General features: G+C 46.5%; 1 protein-coding gene across 3 annotated transcripts in view; it reads left to right on the top strand.

Annotated features, from left to right (window-relative positions):
- Positions 1-19,424, top strand: part of GRM1 (glutamate metabotropic receptor 1) — a 268,257-nt gene that overhangs the window by 48,241 nt on the left and 200,592 nt on the right. For all 3 annotated transcript variants that reach the window (XM_026649556.1, XM_026649558.1, XM_026649557.1), the window contains exon 2: positions 439-688. In XM_026649556.1, coding sequence (XP_026505341.1) covers positions 439-688 — 250 coding nt within the window. The remainder of the gene's footprint in view (positions 1-438; positions 689-19,424) is intronic.

Below are 19,424 nucleotides of genomic sequence, written 5' to 3'. Positions count from 1 at the left end.
AGCCAGTGGCACCACCATGACTTCTGCCTTCCTACATTTTCGGAGCATGAACAAAGGAGCTGGTATCCTCATTGTCTTAGCTGACCTTCGTTCCCTTTGCCTCCATCTCTGTCCCTTTCCACGCTTGCTTTCGGCATCCACTATTAATGAAAGTAAGAAAGCAAAAGCCTCCAGTCATTAAGTTGCATATAATTAAGATAAAGGAAATTCTCATTGCTCTGTTGCATTCTAATTACATACAGAGTACTGGGTTATAGGCAGAGAATGCAACAGCCCCACCAATCAGTTAATAAAAGAAGAATCTCCTTGGTTCCCCCTAATGTCAATGATACTATTATTAGCTGATCTGAGAAGATTTTTACCACCATCCCATCCCCTCTTAACAGGCTGTCATATGCTATTGCTGTTGCATTAAAACTCATAATTTATTTTGTTTAGGAAATTATGGGGAAAGTGGAATGGAAGCCTTCAAAGAGCTGGCTGCCCAAGAAGGCCTGTGCATCGCTCACTCAGACAAGATCTACAGCAATGCTGGGGAAAAGAGCTTTGATCGGCTGCTGCGGAAGCTTCGTGAAAGGTTACCCAAGGCCAGGGTTGTGGTTTGTTTCTGTGAAGGAATGACAGTGAGGGGGATCCTCATAGCCATGAGACGCCTTGGAGTGCTTGGGGAGTTTCTGTTAATTGGAAGGTAAGTCTTTGACTCTCACTTCATTGTTCCCTCATGAGGATGCCAGCCCTCCATGCAAGGACTGTGTTACTGTGGTTGCCGGTTACCGATATACCTTAATAATGAGTTAAGAGGTGACAAGGTGGCAGAACTGAACCCACGAAGGGAGTGTAAAGATGTCTAGTATCCAAAATGATACTAATAAATCAGTATCATTTTGGATAGTTGTTTTTTTTTTAATGTAAATGCTCATGTGTTTACGTTTTATAGATACGGACAACTTGATTGAGAATCGTGGGGGACAGGGGGAATATATTTATGTATGAAGCTTAAAACCTTAGCTGGGAGTGCTGTGTGCACTCTGAATAAAGGCAAGATAACGTTACTAGGAAGTGAGATGTGCAGAGAAATATACTGTCCATTTTAACAATGAACGAGACATTGATCTATACCCTTTCTAAAATCACAAAATGATTTTGATTATGGGAAAGAATTTTCTTATCCTTAAAAGGAAGACCTGGCACTTCTAGTTATATACCTTTATGCTGAGTCTTGGGTCAACATCCCAGGACACTGATTTTATTTTAGTTTTTTTTTTAAACATAGTTTATTTATGATGAGATAACCATTATAGTATGTATGTGTGCATGTTTCATAGACTTTTTTTTTTCAGGGTAACAGCTTGAGCATATGTATATGATATTTAATGTCATACAGGTATAAGGCAGATGCAGTTCAGTACATTAGTTATTGAAGTCAGAGGTGGTCTCCACTGGTTCCACATTGTGTGCCTGTGTATTGTAGGTCTTGCACTGAAATCTGATCCTTTATTAGGCTCGCTCACATGAGGTTTGTCCAAGTTCTCCATTGTGGGTTGTGGTGGTTTTTAGTAGTTCCTACAGTTAAGCCACATTTTGGGGAATGTAATTATTACAAATAAAGTATCCTGGCACACTTTGGTAGAATACCTCATCTTTCCTCCAAAATCCTCTCCATTTTCTCTGTTCTGTGTCACTGTTCATTGAGTCTGGTTTAGAAGTCAGAAGATACCATTGTGATCATCTAGTTGGACCTACTGTGTAACACAGGTCATAGAACTTCCCCAAAATTCCTAGAGCAGATCTTTTAGACAAATGTCCAGTCTTGATTTAAAAATTGCCAGTGATGGAGAATCCATCACATCCACTGGTAAATTATTCCAATGGTTAGTTACTAACTTTTTTTTAAAAATTGTCTTATTTCCAGTCTGAGTTTGTCTAGCTTCAACTTCCAGCTATTGGATTGTGTTATACTTTCTTCTGCTAGACTGAAGAGCCCATTATCAAATATTCGTTCCCCACATATGTACCTATAGGCTGGGACTAAGTCACTTAACCTTCTCTTTGTTGAGCTAAATAGATCGAGCTCCTTAGGTCTATCACTATAAGGCATGTTTTCTAATCCTTTATTCATTCTCATGACTCTTCTTTGAACCCTCTCCAACTTTTCAACGTCCTTCTTGAATTATGGATACCAGAATTGGACACAGTATTCCAGCAGTGGTCACACCACTGCCACATACAGAGGTAAAATAACCTCTCTGCACCTACTCAAGATTCTCCTGATTGTGTCCAGAATTGTGTCAGCACTTTTGGCCACAGTGTGACACTGGGAGCTCGTGTTCAGCTGATTATCAACCAAAACTCCCAAATCTTTTTCAGTCACTGCTTCCTGAGATAGTTTTCCATCCTGTAACTATGGCCTACATGCTTTGTTTTTAGCCATATTAAAACACATGTTGTTTGCTTGACAACACCACCATCCTTCCTGTCACTAAGGCCCATCAGTTAATAGCTATCTCTGACTTACTCTCCCTTGTGAAAAAACTCATTCAGGCCCTCTTCAGCTCCTGTCTTGACTACTGCAGCCTCCTCATGTCTGGCCTTTCTGACACATCCCTTGCCTTGCTCAGGTCTGTTCAAAACATGGCTGTTAAGGTCATCTACCTTGTCTGTCACTCTGACCATGTCCTCCTTTGGGAATCTCACCATTAACTCCCTGTTTTCAACCACATCAAGTTTAAGCTTCTGTTGCTTGCCTTCAAGCCCTTTCACAACACTGCCTTTTCTCCACCATTCCTTTTCAATCATAGAATCATAGAATGCTTTTGCTTGTTTTCTTGTCTGTGAGCTCTTTGGAGGAGGGGTTACATGTTCCAGTGTGTAGACAGGATCTACCATGTTGTGGGGGCTACCAGAATAACAATAAAATAGTACTAAAAATGATATGTCTAAGAACTGTACTTATAGTTTATTGTACCTCATTTCACATGGCTTATATTTTCATGGCATATAATAAAATGTTTCAGATTGTCACACATGGTACTTAAGCTTTGTTTTACAGATACAATGCAGTGAATTGAATCATCTAAATTTAACAAATGGCTTTTGTGTGATACTATCTCTAGCAGTTCAGTAAACTTGTTTTGCAGCTTTAGACTATTATCTACTCTGTTCATGTACTACATCTCGTTGCCACATAACAGATGTTTATAATTGTCTAGTTTTTAATGTCTTTTGTCATATTTCATATTTCACTGATATGAAGCCTTTCAATTTTGTATTTTGGATCAGAACTTCTACCAGGCAGAATATTTCTATTAAGACCTCATCCTTATGAAGGTGTCTGACTATGAAACACTTTCCTCTGTGGCATTATAAGAAGTTTTATTAGAAATTCTCAACTGTTTTGGTTAGTAAATTGGAAGTTTCATTGGAAATCATAGTGTGTTTTCATCCAGATTTTCATGTACTTTTAGTTTTCTATATTCCATAAGCTTTGAGTGGGCTTTATTTATAAAAAAAAAAAAAAAGCTGATGGGGTTGATCTTGTAACAAAACAGACCGGTGATAACTTTACTTAGAGCCTGGATTGTGCCAGGCAGCTGACTGAGGTAAGAAATATTATAGGGCTTGCAACATGTCTCATAAGCACTTACAAAGCTGTAAGAAAATACATTTTCTTTGGATTGTCCTAATTAAGTGATAAAAATGGCAGATCAGCACTAAGCAGCAAACCATTATTCACAATTAAGTTGCAGTGATACTGCTGTGCCATAAATGTGGGTAGTTTAACATAAATGGGAACAGAGTCACACATCAACATTGCTCTGACATAGTATTGGGTGGCTTGCTGTCAAATACACAGCTAAGCAAAAACAAAAGCCCTTTAAGAGGCAACTTTAATTGAGAGGAATGGGAGTGAATGTAAATATCAAAATCTTTGCAGTACTAAGCTAAATGAAGCCCTTAATTTATCCACAGGGGCAGGTGCATTGTCAGCCACACAGTGCAAACCTCATAACTCTATCCTGACTCATTATACAAAAAAAACCTTTTTAAGGGATACCTTGCATTTGTGTGATACTATCTCTAGCAGTTCAGTAAACCCGTTTTGCAGCTTTAGACTATTATCTCCTCTGTTCATGTACTATATCTTGTTGCCACATAAGAGGTGTTTATAATTGTTTAGTTTTTAATGTCTTTTGTCATCTCCTCTCCAGTTTTGTCTGTAGCTTCACTCTCAAACAGAATGGACTGTCAGAAACAGTTTCTCTTTTAATAAACGAAATTCAAGGTATGGGAAAGGTGGTGTTGGACCAAACTTGGCTTTCAGTTATACTGATATAAATCAGGAATAACTCCATTGACTTCTTGGGATTTACACAGGATTTACACTTTTTTGCAGATGAGAGCCAAGTCTGGTCCATCATAAGTGTTACAAGAAATTACTTGGTGCCTGTCTGGGGAGGGGACTGGTTCTCTTAGTGAGTTGGGCATAGCCCCACCTGTGCCTAGTTATTGGGCCCTAGGTAATGGATTTGGGCTTGGTCTGGCAGTTCAGTTGGGTGATCAGGATCACCTGATAATAGCCCACATGTGGGAGATCTGGAAGGAGAAAGTTTGGGGGAAAGAACTATTGAGTCCAGGAAAGGGCTGAAGTAATGGGGGAGGAGGGAAATGTTTTTTTGCCAAGTTGACATTTGAACTGCGATATTGTTTTAATAATTCGGACCCCAACCTGGAGTGGTATTGATGGATAAGTGGCCTGGTTGCAATTTGAGAAACTGAAGGGAAAACTGACGCATGTAGAGGGTCCAACCTATGATCCCGTTATATTGCCTTATCTGAAATACTGTTCACGCTTCTGGATACCTTACTATGAAAAACAGATTACAGAGCTGGAGAAGGTAAATGATAGGCAATTAAAACAAGATAGGGATTTGGTGAAAGTAGCAACTTAACATTTTACAGTAACTACACCTTATTCAAAAGGAGTAGATTAATAGAGAGCTTATTAATATAGCCTACTTTGTTCATTTCAGGACCTTTTTCTTTTCTGTTCTAATCATTTTAAGTATGGTAAAGGGCATAGTACTAAAGAAATTCAGGTGGCGTTTCTTTAACATTAGTTACAATGTGGAATTAATTAAGGTAGCAAGAGAAGCAACTAACAAACCCATCTAATATACTTATGCAGAACTCCTTGGGTCACAAGGTGCTTTGAAACTAAGGCCTTATGAGAATCTTGCAAGGTAGATGAGTATCTTACATATTTTGTAGAGTGGCCAATTGAGGCACAGAGCTCAAGAGACTAGCCAAACTAATGCAAAGTCTTTGTAGGTAATACACTGCCAGTGAAGGTCTGGGTTTAGAAGCAAAAAGTCCTGCTTCCGAGCCCCATGATTTCACCACTAGAAATCATTGCCTCCCCAGAGAAGAGGAAAGTTAGATGAATATTTGGAGGTGAAAATGTTGTTCAGTAACTGAAATGTTTCCTAATTTCCTCCTATTCTAAGTAGCCTGTCTGTATATTGGGGAATATTAGTGAGTGTATTGGTATTTAAGGATGAGTAGGTGTTTGCTGTGTATGTTTTGAGGTGCAGTGCTTTGTAACTTGACATATAGGAGTTATGAAATGCTTAGTCGATTTGGTATTCTGCTCTCTTACATGTGTCTCTTACATCTCTGTTCAGTAGTAGAGATTTTAGCTCAGGACTCACATCACTATCAACTTCACATATTGTAGGATCCCATCTCCCAGTGGTTGTTACATAGCTGTGACTTTTAAGTGTTGTTAGAATGGAGTCTCCAAGAAACTTGATGCCCTGCATTGAGGATAGGACTGGAATCCTCCAACTCCTGAATGCTAATCTTGGCTCAATCACCCATCAAATCATTGGCACTGTACAAGTCATTTAACCTCTCAGCATCTTTCCTGATTCTAAAATGGGGGTACTTAGTTCTATTATCCAGAGGTGTTGGAGGCGTGTGTGAATGAATGTTTGTGTAGTGCTTTAAACATACAACTTGTCATGAGTGTTGGGTTTTTGTGATGACTATTTATTTATTTTTATTTTATTTATTTTTACTGAGAGTAGTTAAAGGGGGAAAAAGTATTTCTTTTAAGGTGCTGTACCAGGCAAAATGGCAAAGTTGGGGTGTGTGTGTGGTACCCTCATTTCACTACGTTTTCATAAGCAACACAGCATTAGGGCTAGTTCTTGTTACCGTTCACCATAAACTTTGCACATCCTTTCTTGATTATCAAATCAATGAGTCCCAATCAGAAGGAAGCCCCCCAGCTTCAGTGAAATGTCTCATATTTCTGACCAAGTAAAACTTCAGGCAGACGATAGGAAACAGGTTTTGGTGGATGGCATCAGCTGTGAAACTGGCCACTAAATTTAATCAGACCTTGATACCCTGAAATTTGTGATAGTTTCAAGAGGTCAAACTGGACTAACACTGAATGCTAGAGACCCCACTAGCTACTGTATTGAACAGATTCCAGCAATTGGTATCCTAGGCCCGCTCCAGTACTGCTTCAAGACAAGGCATGGAAACAAGACTGCACTGATGGAGGAATTCCTCATAGTGGTAGAGCGAAACAAAACAGGCTGATGTTACCTTGCTTAGCCTGTTATCCATTTTAGACACCATTGACCACAAAGTGCTGCTGATCTGGCAACATGCCCTAGCAGGAGACAATAGAATTTCATTAATTTGACTTCACTCATTTCTTCCCAGCTGGTCTTGGAATCATCCATCCCTCCCCCAGCTGGTGGGGAGGATCCACAAAGTCCAGGAACTCAAATAATTATGGAAGACAACCAAAAATGTAACAGGGACAGGTGTGAAGGTCAAACAAAGGGAACCTGAAGGGGACATGGATCAGAGAACGCCAGACAGTGCCCACTGCTCCTCAAAGGTGTCAAGGGAATCCTGATGGGCAGCTTCTCCTGACCAAGAGCTCTAAGGGCCTAATACTGAAACTCCTGCTGGTCATCATCTAGATGTCCCCCTTAGGTCATACTGAAATGACAAGGGCTGCATTGCCAAGAACATAACATGCAGCTCTATGTATCTTTTTCAGTCAGCTCTGCCACCACGCTGTCACAGATATCCATGTGCATGAAGGCAATTGCAGCCTGAATGAACAACTAGCTCAAACTGAAGAACAAAGTCTACTACTTGCTCTACTTCAGCCTAGACCAGGCATTCACAAAGGGGCTGCACCTTGTACATATGATGGCCTTTCTCCTAAATGAAACCAGCTGAAGGCAATTTGCTGCTGCTTCCCAACCTGCACTGATCCCTATCCACCAATGAATCTACTGTAGATTCTGCAACTGATTGTCATGGACCTTGCAAGTTAGCCCAGAACAAGTAGGAGGTAGATATTTCTCAACAGCAGCCCTTAGGCTCTCAAACATCCACTCAAAGAAGATTAAGAGCCCTACCCTCACATTCATGTTAAACTTGTTACTAAAGCACATAATAAAGAAGAGGAGCAGAAAACCCTTCATCATTGTGCTCCAAAGTAGCAGTCCTGACTAAACCAAGGTCAGGACACAGGACTAACTCCTCACAATTGGAGTAGGACAGAGATCTGATTGCTCTCTCTTCAGGTCTCAGTGAATTTTTATACTTCTGTGCTTTGGTTGTGGCCTGATTTTTTTTCAGAGGTATTGAGTACACAGCTCCTGTTGAATTCAGAAACACTGAAAAAACAGCACTTTAGAACAGGTTAGCCCTTCATTTATCACTTCTGTAGTGGACTGAACGGGGGAAACAACATTAACATGAGCAACAGTAGCCATGCTTTAAGTAGCAAGGTAGTTTTAAGGACTAGTAGTACTACAGCATCCTCAGAAGCAGACTGTGTTAATCCAGACTTCTATATTGTCATGTGCTGGCTTTCATGGGGGAAGTAAAGAATTAGATGATGATTAAATAAGTGGCTGGAAAACATGGAACAAACCTAGAAAAGGCAGGGCCAGCGGCAGCAGAGCTGGTAAATAGGAGGATATTGATTGTAGGTGGCAAGTGATTTATTTGTCAGACATTGTTTAGAATAGAGGAGTGGTTCATCTGCCACCATCAAGACCCCACTTACACAGCATGACTAGTAGTGAGTCTGCCACTGCTTCTCTGAATTACTGGAGAGACTCTGTACTTCGCCCCTTTGTGCAGTGTACTTGGATCCAAAGAGATTAATTTAAATTTCAGGTAAGCCTCTGCACCTGGGGTAGGGGCTTAGTCAAAGTTAACCTCCAAATCTGTTGAACTCTAACATCTAGAGAAAGATGTGATATTGGCAGACAGGGAAAGTATTTTAAATAAAGATAGGACCAAGCCATACTATTCGGATCCATATTTTGAAAACCATGAAGATGGGCAGTTTTTTGGTTCCAGTGCTAACTTTAAAATTTAAGAGCCAGAACCTCAACTGGTGTAAATCAGCATAGGCTCACAGATGTGAGGTATGTCTACACTTGAATTTTTAGTCAATTCTAACACATGCTAGCTACAGGGCCGGTTCCAGGGTTTTGGCCGCCCCAAGCAGCCCAAAAAAAAAAAAAAAAAAAGCCGCAATCGTGATCTGCGGCGGCAATTCGGCGGAAGGTCCTTCGCTCCGAGCCGGAGTGAGGGACCGTCCACCAAATTGCTGCCGAATAGCTGGACGTGCCGCCCCTCTCCGGAGTGGCCGCCCCAAGCACCTGCTTGGCAAGCTGGTGCCTGGAGCCAGCCCTGGCTAGCTATCACAAGAAGACACAGATGTCTGTACCATGACACAGGAGTTTTATTAGTAAATGCACAAATGGTACAGTAAAAATGGAAAAAAGGTTCAAAATATCAAGCAGGGAGATAAAGAAATGTGTAAATTCCCCCCACCCCCAAAAAAAGTCAAGAGGACTTAAGTAGGCATCAAACACGTGTTGGCATTCAGTAGCTTTGGAGTCAGCAGTACGTCTTCAATAGCTGGTGATGGGACACTAGATAGGAAGGGCTCTGAGTTATTTCAGATAATTCTTTCCCAGGTGTCTGTCTGGGTTTTGTCCACATGCTCAGGATCTAATGATCACTATATTTGGGTTCAGGAAGGAATTTTCCTCCAGGTCAGATTGGCCGAGACCCTGGGCAGTTTTCGCCTTTTTCTGCAGCATGGGGCACGGGTCACTTGCAGGTTTAAACTAGTGTAAACGGTGGATACTTTGTAACTTGGTCTTTAAATCATGATTTGAGGACTTCAGTAACTCAGCTAGAGGTTATGTGCCTATTACAGGGGTGGGTGAGGTTCTGTGGCCTGTAATGTGCAGGAGGTCAGACTAGATGATCATGATAGTACTTTCTGGCCTTAAAATCTATGAATCTCTAGCCTGGTCTGCACTGGGGGTGGGAATCGATCTAAGTTACGCAAATTCGGCTATGTGAATAACGTAGCTGAAGTCGACATACTTAGATCTACTTACCATGGTGTCTTCACTGCGGCAAGTCGATGGCTGATGCTCTCCCTTCGACGGCTGATGCTCTCCCGTCGACTCCGCCTGTGCCTCTCGCCCTGGTGGAGTCGATGGGAGAGTTCTCGGCGGTCGATTTATTGCGTCTAGACTAGACGCGATGGATCGATCGCTGCCCGTCAATCCAGCGGGTAATGTAGACAAACCCTCTGAGTACGGTGTCTAAAAAGGCCTGATGGATTAGCACCAGATGAGCAGTCAATCAGGAGGTGTGCGGCATCCTCAACTGCACCTCAGCCACATAGAGGAACATTCCTGGGCCCCAAGGTGTGGTCATCTATCACACACCTCTCCACCCTGCATCTGAAATGATTGAGCTTGCACCAGAAGTAGCGTGGGGGCTAGAAGCCAGGCAGTCTCTCACCAGGCTGAGTGATGTGGAAGGAGTTCCTTACAAAGGGAGCAGCTTGTTCCCACTCTGCTCACCATAATGTAACCACATCTGCCATGGAGATGGCCAGGAACATAGGCCATACTGATCCTTTGGTGAGTCACTTGCTATATCTTTGAAAAGTGGCAGTTGTGGTATTCCTGGATTTTTGTCAAGGAGGTCCTTTGCTGCAATATAATGCCTGATGTTTGGAGTTGGGATAGTAGAAAGGACTGGTACCACTCAGTGTCTGTTGGTCTCATAGTCCCTGTTTGTTATCATTTGAGCCAATTGCACATCAATTAACTGCAGGGCCAGCTTTAGGACCTGCGGGGCCCGATTCGAATACCCGGCGGCGGTCCGGGTCTTCGGCGGCACTTCGGCGGCGGGGGGTCCGCTCCGTGTCTTCCATGGCACTGAAGGACCCCTGACGACGAAATGCTGCCGAAGACCCGGAGCAGACCACTGCCGGATGAGTAAAAAAAGAAATTTTAAAATTTAAAAAGGTGCCTAAGGCGCGGTGCCCTCTTAGCGCGAGGCCCGATTCCGGGGAATCAGTGGAATCGGCCTAAAGCCAGCCCTGATTAACTGTGTGTGGGGAGAGTTTACTGTGCTTCTGTGTGGTTATTCTCCCGCTGAATAGCAGAAACCTAGTGCCAAACTCTGCAGTGTTGGTGCATTAGCTCCCCAAGTTGATCCTGCAAGCTTATTTAAAAGGCCATTTCTGCTCTTAATCTTCTGAGCTACCTTGTTGTGGTTGTCCTTATAGTAAAGTGTATGAGCTAGAGTTACTCCTAGATATACTGGTTTTGAGTCATATGCCAGTTTTCCATTTGAGCAGATGTTGAGCAATGCTGCTATGTTCTCATTGCGCACCCTGTGATTACCCTCTGAGGGAAACTAAAGTAGTAAACAGTAGAATGAATCTGGATTCCAGTTACAGTGGCACTGGAGTAATAATCATTGGTTCTTCACTCTCCATTCTTTAGCTCAGTGTCAAGGGGCTGTCAGCTGCAAAGCACTCTGTAATAGAGAGTCTCATGGCCTGTCATGGGGTGGACATGGGGTCTCCAAGAAAAGCATTCCTTGCCAGTAGTCTGACCTATGAAGCTATGACATTGTAGTTAACAATCTTCATGAAAATATGGCACAGTCATTGATGTGAAAACGGATATTAATGATGTGGAGGCTCTATCAACTTCTTTGCCTCATTGTGATGTTGCAAGAATCAGTCCATTTAAAGCTGTGAATGTTTGATGAAGCATGGAACACCCCACCTCTACCAACACTTCAACATCCATCCCACGTTGGGAACCTCAACAGACATCACACTTCATGGAGCTACAAAAATGGTCTGGATCTTACAGCCTTGGTTCCTGTAAGTGATATAGGATTAAACATGACCAAGAACAAATTTCTGTCTTTATACTGAATGTATTAACACATGTTGGAACATGACTAAAAATGTGTGTGTGTATGTATGTATATGTGTGCGTGTGTGTGTGTATATGTATGTGTGTGTGTATATATAAAAATCATAATCCTCCATTAGAGCTAAAATGAATAACACCCACTGAGCATTTATCTTCATTGTGCATGCAATGTAGTCAAGTCACTTCCACAGTACCATGGTGATGAATATGGTGGGTTTTTTCTTTTTCTTTTTCTTTTTCTTTTTTTTGACTGTCAAATACAGCTTAGGCCTTTGTGTTGCCTGATCTATTGATTGTGTATTAATTATGCTGATTCTTAAGAATTCTCAGTTAACACTCTGAGGTTTGATAGGTTCTCATCCCAAGATCAGGCACAGTATTATTAGAGTTGTGAACCCTGACATGCGTGGTTGTAACACAATTACAGAAGGCTTTTCCTAAGTTTGAGTAAGTTTTATTAACAAAGTTAGCAATGTTACAAACAATCCAACCCAGAAAGATAGAAATAACACAGAATGGCCATCTGTGCATCCATGTACTCAAACCATTCCTTGCAAAACAACTTGAAGTATTTGTTTTTTTTCCCTCCTCCATCTCATCTTCCTCATCACCATCACTAGTGGTTGTCATCCTAGCATCTCCCAAGAGTTACATCTCCAAGGCACACAGGTTAGGATGCAACTTTTATAATGTGTTACTATGGCTAAGGTGAATTCAGTAGGGGTTTCATCCCCTCTGCCTTTGCATTTCCTCACCTTATTGATGTTGGGGTGCCATTCTCCCATAGATTACTAGTCTGTTTACCTCAATATTGTTAGCATATATGTCAATTATTTACCATGGTATTCTTGTGGAAGGAACATCAGCAGATGTCCAAACTTAAAATATCCTAAGCTGCTATAACCTAGCATCTTGTGGTTACCTGTCAGCAGTTCACTTATCACAACATTCTATCTTGTGCTATTGGGTCATGGCTAGCTTATGATCTAGGGTCAGTTTTGGTGAGCTGCTCATGCTAAGGCTTTTTGGGCCTTTTAGGGTGACCAAATGTCCTGTTTTTAAAGGGACAGTCCCATAATTAAACCCTCCTGCAGGTGTCCGACTTTTTTTTTTTTTTTTTTTAAAGGGGCAAATTGTCCCATATTTGTCTCTTCCCCTCCCCATCAGTACTAGTGGGTCCTGCTGCTGGCCGGATCCCTTCTCACCAGCCACCCACCCACAGAGGTGAGTGGGGGGGGGGGGGGTCCAGTGGCCGATGATGGGGGTGGGTGTGCAAAGCTGGTGGCAGGGCGAAGATGCAGCACATGGGGCCACGTGCTCTCCCAGCTGGTCCATCAGTGCAGCCCATACTGTGTGCTGGCTCTCAGCCAGCATGGCCCTGTCCTGTTTCTAGCTGCATGCTGTGAGCTGCAGTGGCTGGGGAGTGCGAGTAGGCGCCAGGCAGCAGCCGGTTACATGTCGTCTCTACTGCCCAGTCATCGGCCCTTTACATACTCTTCCCACCCCCCTCCACTGTCCTCTCTCTGCTTTTGTCTTTCGCAACCCCTCCACCAGCCCTGCTGCTCCTCCATATGCCCCCCGGCGGGGCGCATCCTGCTCCCAGCGCTGTGTAGAGAACCAGCCCCTGGTCGGAGTACTCAGCTCACCAACAGCGTGGCCGGCAGGCTCCTTCCTTCCCCCATTGCCTCTGGTTGGGCTGGTGCCCCAGGAAAGCCCAAGACCCTCTGGCCTGGGGCACTGGCCAGGAGTAGCTGAGCCCTGCATGAGCCAAAAAGCCCCATACAGCTCTGGCATGGGGAAGCCTCTCCGTCCCTCAGCTAAGCTCTGGAGTGATGGATGGGGGGGAAGTGATTGCCAGCCTGTTCATGCCCCGAAACTGCAGGCTCCACAGCAGCCCTCAGGGCAGGGTCTTAGCACCTTCTTCACCCTCCTTCCTGGGTCTTGCCCCCAGGAACTGCGGGGCTCCTCTGTCCCCTAACCACCCTCCCCTGCTGAGTCCCCTCTCTGGCTGGGTTTGCTGAAGCCTCTGCTGTCAGGTTCCCTGAGCCCTGGTGTACAATGCATCCTTAGGGCTTAACCCAGCCACCTCCTGCTACTGTGCAGGTAGGAAGGGTTTATGTCGGTGGCCAGCAGTAGCCTGGATACGTTGTCTGCCTTTTGACACTATGCAGACAGGAAGGCACAAGCTGTTTCCAGCCATACCGTGGGGGTGGGGGAACAGAGCTCTGAAAAGACATGGGCCAGGTCATCCCTTCCCCCCTCCTCCTCCCCTGCAGGGCCGGCTCTAGGTTTTTTGCCGCCCCAAGCAAAAAATTTTTTGGCTGCCCCCCGTCCCAGCCCTGGGCTCCTCGCCAGACCCCCCTACTGCCCCAGCCCTAGGCTCTTCCCCCCCACCCACAGCCCCTGCCGCCCCAGCTCTGGGCTCCCTCATTCCCCCCCACCATTGCCCCACACACACCTCCTGCCACCCCAGCCCTGGGCTCTCTCCCCCCCCACCTGCACCCTCCTTCCGTTGCAGCCCTGGGTCACTGGTAACTCGCTCCCACGGCAGGTCATTCAGCAGGAATTTTGGACGTGCACAGAACACAGACAGGATTGGTTCCCATATGGTTACAGAACTGCAGTAAAGTGGAACAATTTTCAGCTTGTGTGACTGGAGGATATCTGGATGCATATTATAAGACTGTCCTACATAAATGAAGAAAAGTTGAGGTGCCTTTGTTATTCTTTTGTTCCTCTCTTTCTTTCTATGGGGAATTTGCCAATGCAATATCACTGTCTTCCTTTTACACAAACAAACAAACAAAAAAGGCAATGGCTGTTGAAAATAGCAATTCCAGTCCTAATAACCACTGGGAAGCATTTCTTGCTCAATTTTATCCTACTTTTTCTACAGCAAGTTACAGTGGATCAGTATATTTGATTTGGGAGAAATGAAGTAACAGCTGCCCAAACTGAGCTTGAGCACTCCTGAATTTTGAGGTGTTCAAATCTGGAAGGCAGGTGCTGGGGGGAGGGGGCTGTGACTCCGCGGGGGAGCACGGCAGGGTGTATGCAGCAGTGTGTCTGGCGCTGCGTGGAGCCAGACACGCTGGTCTGAGTGGCACAGTAAAGGGGCTGGGGGGTTGGATGGGGTGGGGGTTCGGGGGGGGGGGGGGGGGGGGGGTGGGGGGGTGTAGGTGGGGGGGGGGTTGGGGGGGCAGTCAGGGGACCGGCAGCGGTTGGATAGGCATGGGAGTCCCAGGGATTTGTCGGGGACAGGTAGGGGGTGAGGTCCTAGGGGGGAAGTTGGGGCGGTCTCAGGAGGGGGCAGTTGGGGACAAGGAGAAGGGAGGCTTAGATGGGGGTGGGGTCCTGGGGGGCAGTTAGGGGCAGGGGTCCCGGGAGGAGGTGATCAGGGGACAGGGAGCAGGGGGGGTTGGATGGGTTGGGGTTTCTGTGGGGGGCAGTCGGAGGGAGAGGATGGTGGCAGGGTGGGGCTACCCTCCCTCCCCGTGGAGTGTCCTATTTTTTTAATGTTAACATATGGTATCCCTGCCCTTCCCAGTGCAGCTCTCCATTCACTGCAGCATGAGGTCTCAGCTACCTCACTCCCTCCCCCTCTTTCCTGTTGGTAGTGGCTAAGGGAATGCTGGGAAATGTAGTTCTTTCCCTGCTCCAGGGCTGGCTCTGTAGGCAGGGAGCTAACCAAGGAACTACAGCTCCCAGGGCCCCCTGTTGGTTCTCAGCTCCCATGCTGGATCCCTGCCGCCCCTGCAAATGGGCTGCCCCAAGCACATGCTTGCTTTGCTGGTGCCTAGAGCCGCCCCTGCTCCCCCGCGGCTAGGGTGACCAGACGTCCCGATTTTATCGGGACTGTCCCGATATTTCCTTGTTTGTCCCGCGTCCCGACCGATGTGCGGTCGGGATACTGGACAAACAAGGAAATGCTCCGGAGCCCGGAAGTGCTCACCCCCCCCGCCCCGACTCCGCCCCCTCCTCCCCCCATTGGCTCCCTCCCCGAATCCCTGCCTCTTCCCCAGGCTCACCATTCCTCCTCCCTCCACAAGCGCTGGAGGGAGGCCCCGGAGACGCAGAGGAAGTGTGGGGCCGGGGTGAGTGAGAGTCCGGCCTGGCCCTGAGCAGGCAGGACTCAGTCGGGCGGTAGGGAGAGTAGGGGGGCGGCCCGCGGGGCCAGGCAGCGGCTGTTCTCCCCCCCGGGCAGCGGGACTCGGGAGCAGCCGCTGCTGCAGCTCCCACTGCCGCGGGGGGAGGAAGCGGCCGATGGACAAGCTCGGCGGCTGCGGCTCTGGCGCCCCCGAACCCCCCGAGCCTGGGCCTGCTGCGGGGACCCAGCAGCGCGCACGCTGCGCCCAGGCCCTGGCCAGTCGCGTCTGGGCTGCTGCCCAGCTGGTGCAATCCCGTGGCGGCCCCGAAGTGGGGGTAGCAGGCTCCAGCCCCCCGGCCCGCTTGGGTCCCGCAGGGAATGAACGGGGCTGGGCTGCCGATGCCTCCGCCCCGGGGCCACCGCAGGATAGCACCAGCTGGGCAGCAGCCCAGACGCGACTGGCCAGGGGCTGGGCGCAGCGCGCGCACTGCTGGGTCCCCACAGCAGGCCCGGGCTCGGGGGGTTCAGGCCCGGGCGCCAGAATCACAGCCGCCGAGCTTGGCCATCGGCCACTTCCTCCCCCAGCAGCAGTGGGAGCTGCAGCAGCGGCTGCTCCCGAGTCCTGCTGCCCAGGGGAGGAGAACAGCCGCCGCCTGGCCCCGCGGGCCGCCCCCCTACTCTCCCTACCGCCCGACTGAGTCCTGCCTGCTCGGGGCCAGGCCGGACTCTCACTCACCCCGGCCCCACACTTCCCCTGCGTCTCCTGGGCCTCCCTCCAGCGCTTGTGGAGGAATGGTGGGTTATTTTTTGACCCGCCCCCCTCATCACGCCGCCCCCCGCTCTGCGTCCCGATATTTGACTTGGGTGATCTGATCACCCTACCTGCGGCTGGAAGCAGCTCCCATCCCTTCACTCCCACCCAGTGCCAAAAGGCTGCTGCTGGCCACATTCTGGCATGTACCCTGACAAATCTGGGGGAGCGGGCAAGTGACCCTGTTTGTATGGGGGCCCCCCCCCCAGGCGTTGCCTTGGGAAGACATGATACCAGGAAAGGCGGGTCCGTCACGGGGGCCCAGCCAGGCATGGAGGGTGGAGAGCCTGGGCAGGAAGGGTTGGGTCGGTGGGTCACACCCATCCCGGCAGGGCAGAGGTGGAGTGGCGGTGGGTCATGGGGCTGAGTGGGGGTTGAGCACCACTAGGGAAAGGAGGAAGCCAGTGCCTGTGCCGGCCACTGTTAGAGATAGGATATTAGGCTAGGTGGATTGGTCTGACCCAATATGGCCATTCTCCTATGATACCAGTGGTGGTTCTGAGAAATGGGTGAGGTTCTGTGGAAGGCATGATGCTTTAAAACTGGCTTAATGGAAAAGAGATGCCGTTCTACAGGGAAAAGAGGTCCAGGTCTGTGCAATGATATCCAACAAAACGTTGTTCCCTGTTTGCTATTCCAGAAATGTATTTATATTTAAACTTGCCACTGAAATAAATGCAGCAGAGCTCAATGACTGCATGTTTTCTGTGAGCATTTGAATTGCCCGATAGCAGACAGAACTGGATGTAGTTAACTTACACTTATTATCACAACCACGTTTCTCATGTCTGCCTGGCTTCTGTAGAAAACAGCCGCTGAGACTATTGCTACTGAGCTAGAAGAATATGCTGTACTCTTGTGTGAATGAATCACAGTGAGTGATGCTGCTTCAGGCATCTTTACATAATTGATTAGAGACTGGACATTTGGCAGAGCTGTCCCTGTATGGGGATTTTCAGCCTTACATCTTCAAGGGGATTTAAATAAGACCCTTATCCCATGAATTGTGGACCCAATATTGCACATTGCGCTTTGTGGCGGTATTTTGGCACTCAAATAGAAATGCTAACTTGGTTCTAGAGAGACAAAGTGGGTGAGGTAATATCAATTATTGGACTAACTTCTGTTAGCGAGAGGGACGCTTTCGTGCTTACACTGAGCTCTTCTTCAGGTCTATAAGTGTGAAAGCTTGTCTCTCTAACCAACTGAAGTTGGTCCTGTTCTAGTCTATTAAGAGATGAGCAAGCTTTCCTGCAAAATAAAAGGCATCTTAAACTCAAACTGGTTAATTTAAAACAGACCAACAGAGCAACCTTTTTATAAAATCAAATTCTATCTAGTATTGCACCACATGAACATTTTTCCAGCGAGCAGGAGCAGAACCACATCATCATGGACTTGCTCCATGTCTCCAACACAGTTTGGTGTAATGGAGAGATGAGAGGGACCTACCATCATCAAATGCATAAAGGCAGCCTACAGTTCCAGCAACATGCAGCAAAGTGGTTCCTAGAGTGTCTCCAGTGAGACACATGGCTCTGGGATACTGCCCCTGAAATGTTAGCACTAACATTGCATACCAAAAAGGGGCACTGTGGATGCAGGTATATGTCTGTACACCGTGTACACTAATGCCCAGCAAGCAGGGCCGGCTTCAGGGTTTTGGCCGCCCCAGGCAGCCAAAAAAAAAAAAATAAGCCGTGATCGCGATCTGCGGCGGCAATTCGGTGGAAGGTCCTTCGCTCCGAGCGGGAGTGAGGGACCGTCCGCCGAATTGCCGCTGAATAGCTGGACCTGCCGCCCCTCTCCGGAGTGGCCGCCCCAAGCACCTGCTTGCCAAGCTGGTGCCTGGAGCTGGCCCTGCCAGCAAGGCATGTGTGGTTACTCAGAGTGGGTACAGGGTACTTGCTCTAGCAGTACACGGACATATAACTGTCTCCACTAATAAGTGTAGATATACCCTTACAATGTCTTTTAATCACTATGAATCAGTTTGGATTGGTGCCATAGGATTCTGCATCTCAATTAGAGATGGACAAGAAAAAGTTTTTCCTATCATATGATTTTTTTTAAGATTTTGAAAAAAATTTCTTGATCCAAATTGGGATGAAAAGTCCATCTCAATTTTTTCTGGGACAAAAATGTGAACAAATTTTTTGGTGCAGGACAGTTGCAATGTTTTGATAACTTCGAAACTTTTCATATATGTTTCAACCATTTTTATTTATTTATTTTTTTACTGTAATTAGCTTAGAGTTTGAAATAAAAAGTTATCTTGAACCAGAAAGCTGTAATTTTTTGTTTAGAAATAGTCAAAACAAAATGCCATGACAACATCAAAACTTTTTTTCCAAAATATTTTGAGTCAAACTCTGAAAATGATCATTTTCTGCAAAATGTTTAGGTTTTTGATTAATTAGTATTTTCCAAAAAAGGTTTCATTGAAAAATTCCTGACCAGCTCGAATCCCACCCCCAGAGATCTGTCCAGTTCCTGCATACATTAGATACATTCCACTTCAGTCATCTATCTGCATTTTATTTTGTTCATCTCCTAAAAAGGAGGCAACCTAAAGGGAAAGTTTGTTTAGAACTCTTGAAATCCATTACTGCCTCATTACTGACCTGCCACTTATTTCAGATGGCTTTAAATAGTGTTCATTATTCATTGCAAGCTCTTTGATTTATAGGTATTTTCCACATTTGTGTGACGAAGTGGGACTGTTCTTAATGTTTCCTCTGAATACTGTGTGGGTACCTCAGTTTCCCCTATGCATGTCTAAGTCTCCAGTGTGCATAAATGGCTGACAATTTGTCTCCTAGCAACAAATGGCCAGGGCCCTTTCCCCCTTGCAAGGGGATAGCTAAAGGTGAACAAAGAGATCAGGTGACCTCCTAGCCCGGGAAAGGGACAAAGCCCAGGGGAGGAGGGGCTGGAGGGGGTTTCAGTTTGGAGCTGGCTGGGGACTAGGAGTGAGTGCAGACGGGGGTGTCTGGCTTGCGGGACCCCAGAATGGACCCGGCTGGTAGGTCCAGAGAACCGGACCCCTAAGCTTTGTTTTAGACCATGTTCCTATCATCTAATAAACCTTTGTTTTACTGGCTGGCTAAGAGTCACGTCTGACTCTGAAGTGGGGGTGCGTGCAGGTCCTCTGGCTTCCCCAGGACCCCTCCTGGGCGGACTCGCTGTGGGAAGCACACGGAGGGGCATATGC

This window comes from Terrapene carolina, unplaced genomic scaffold, assembly GCF_002925995.2.
Source record: "Terrapene carolina triunguis isolate 2854851 unplaced genomic scaffold, T_m_triunguis-2.0 Scaffold85, whole genome shotgun sequence".
NCBI classification, from domain to species: domain Eukaryota; kingdom Metazoa; phylum Chordata; order Testudines; family Emydidae; genus Terrapene; species Terrapene triunguis.
This window is presented reverse-complemented; position numbering and strand designations above follow the sequence as displayed.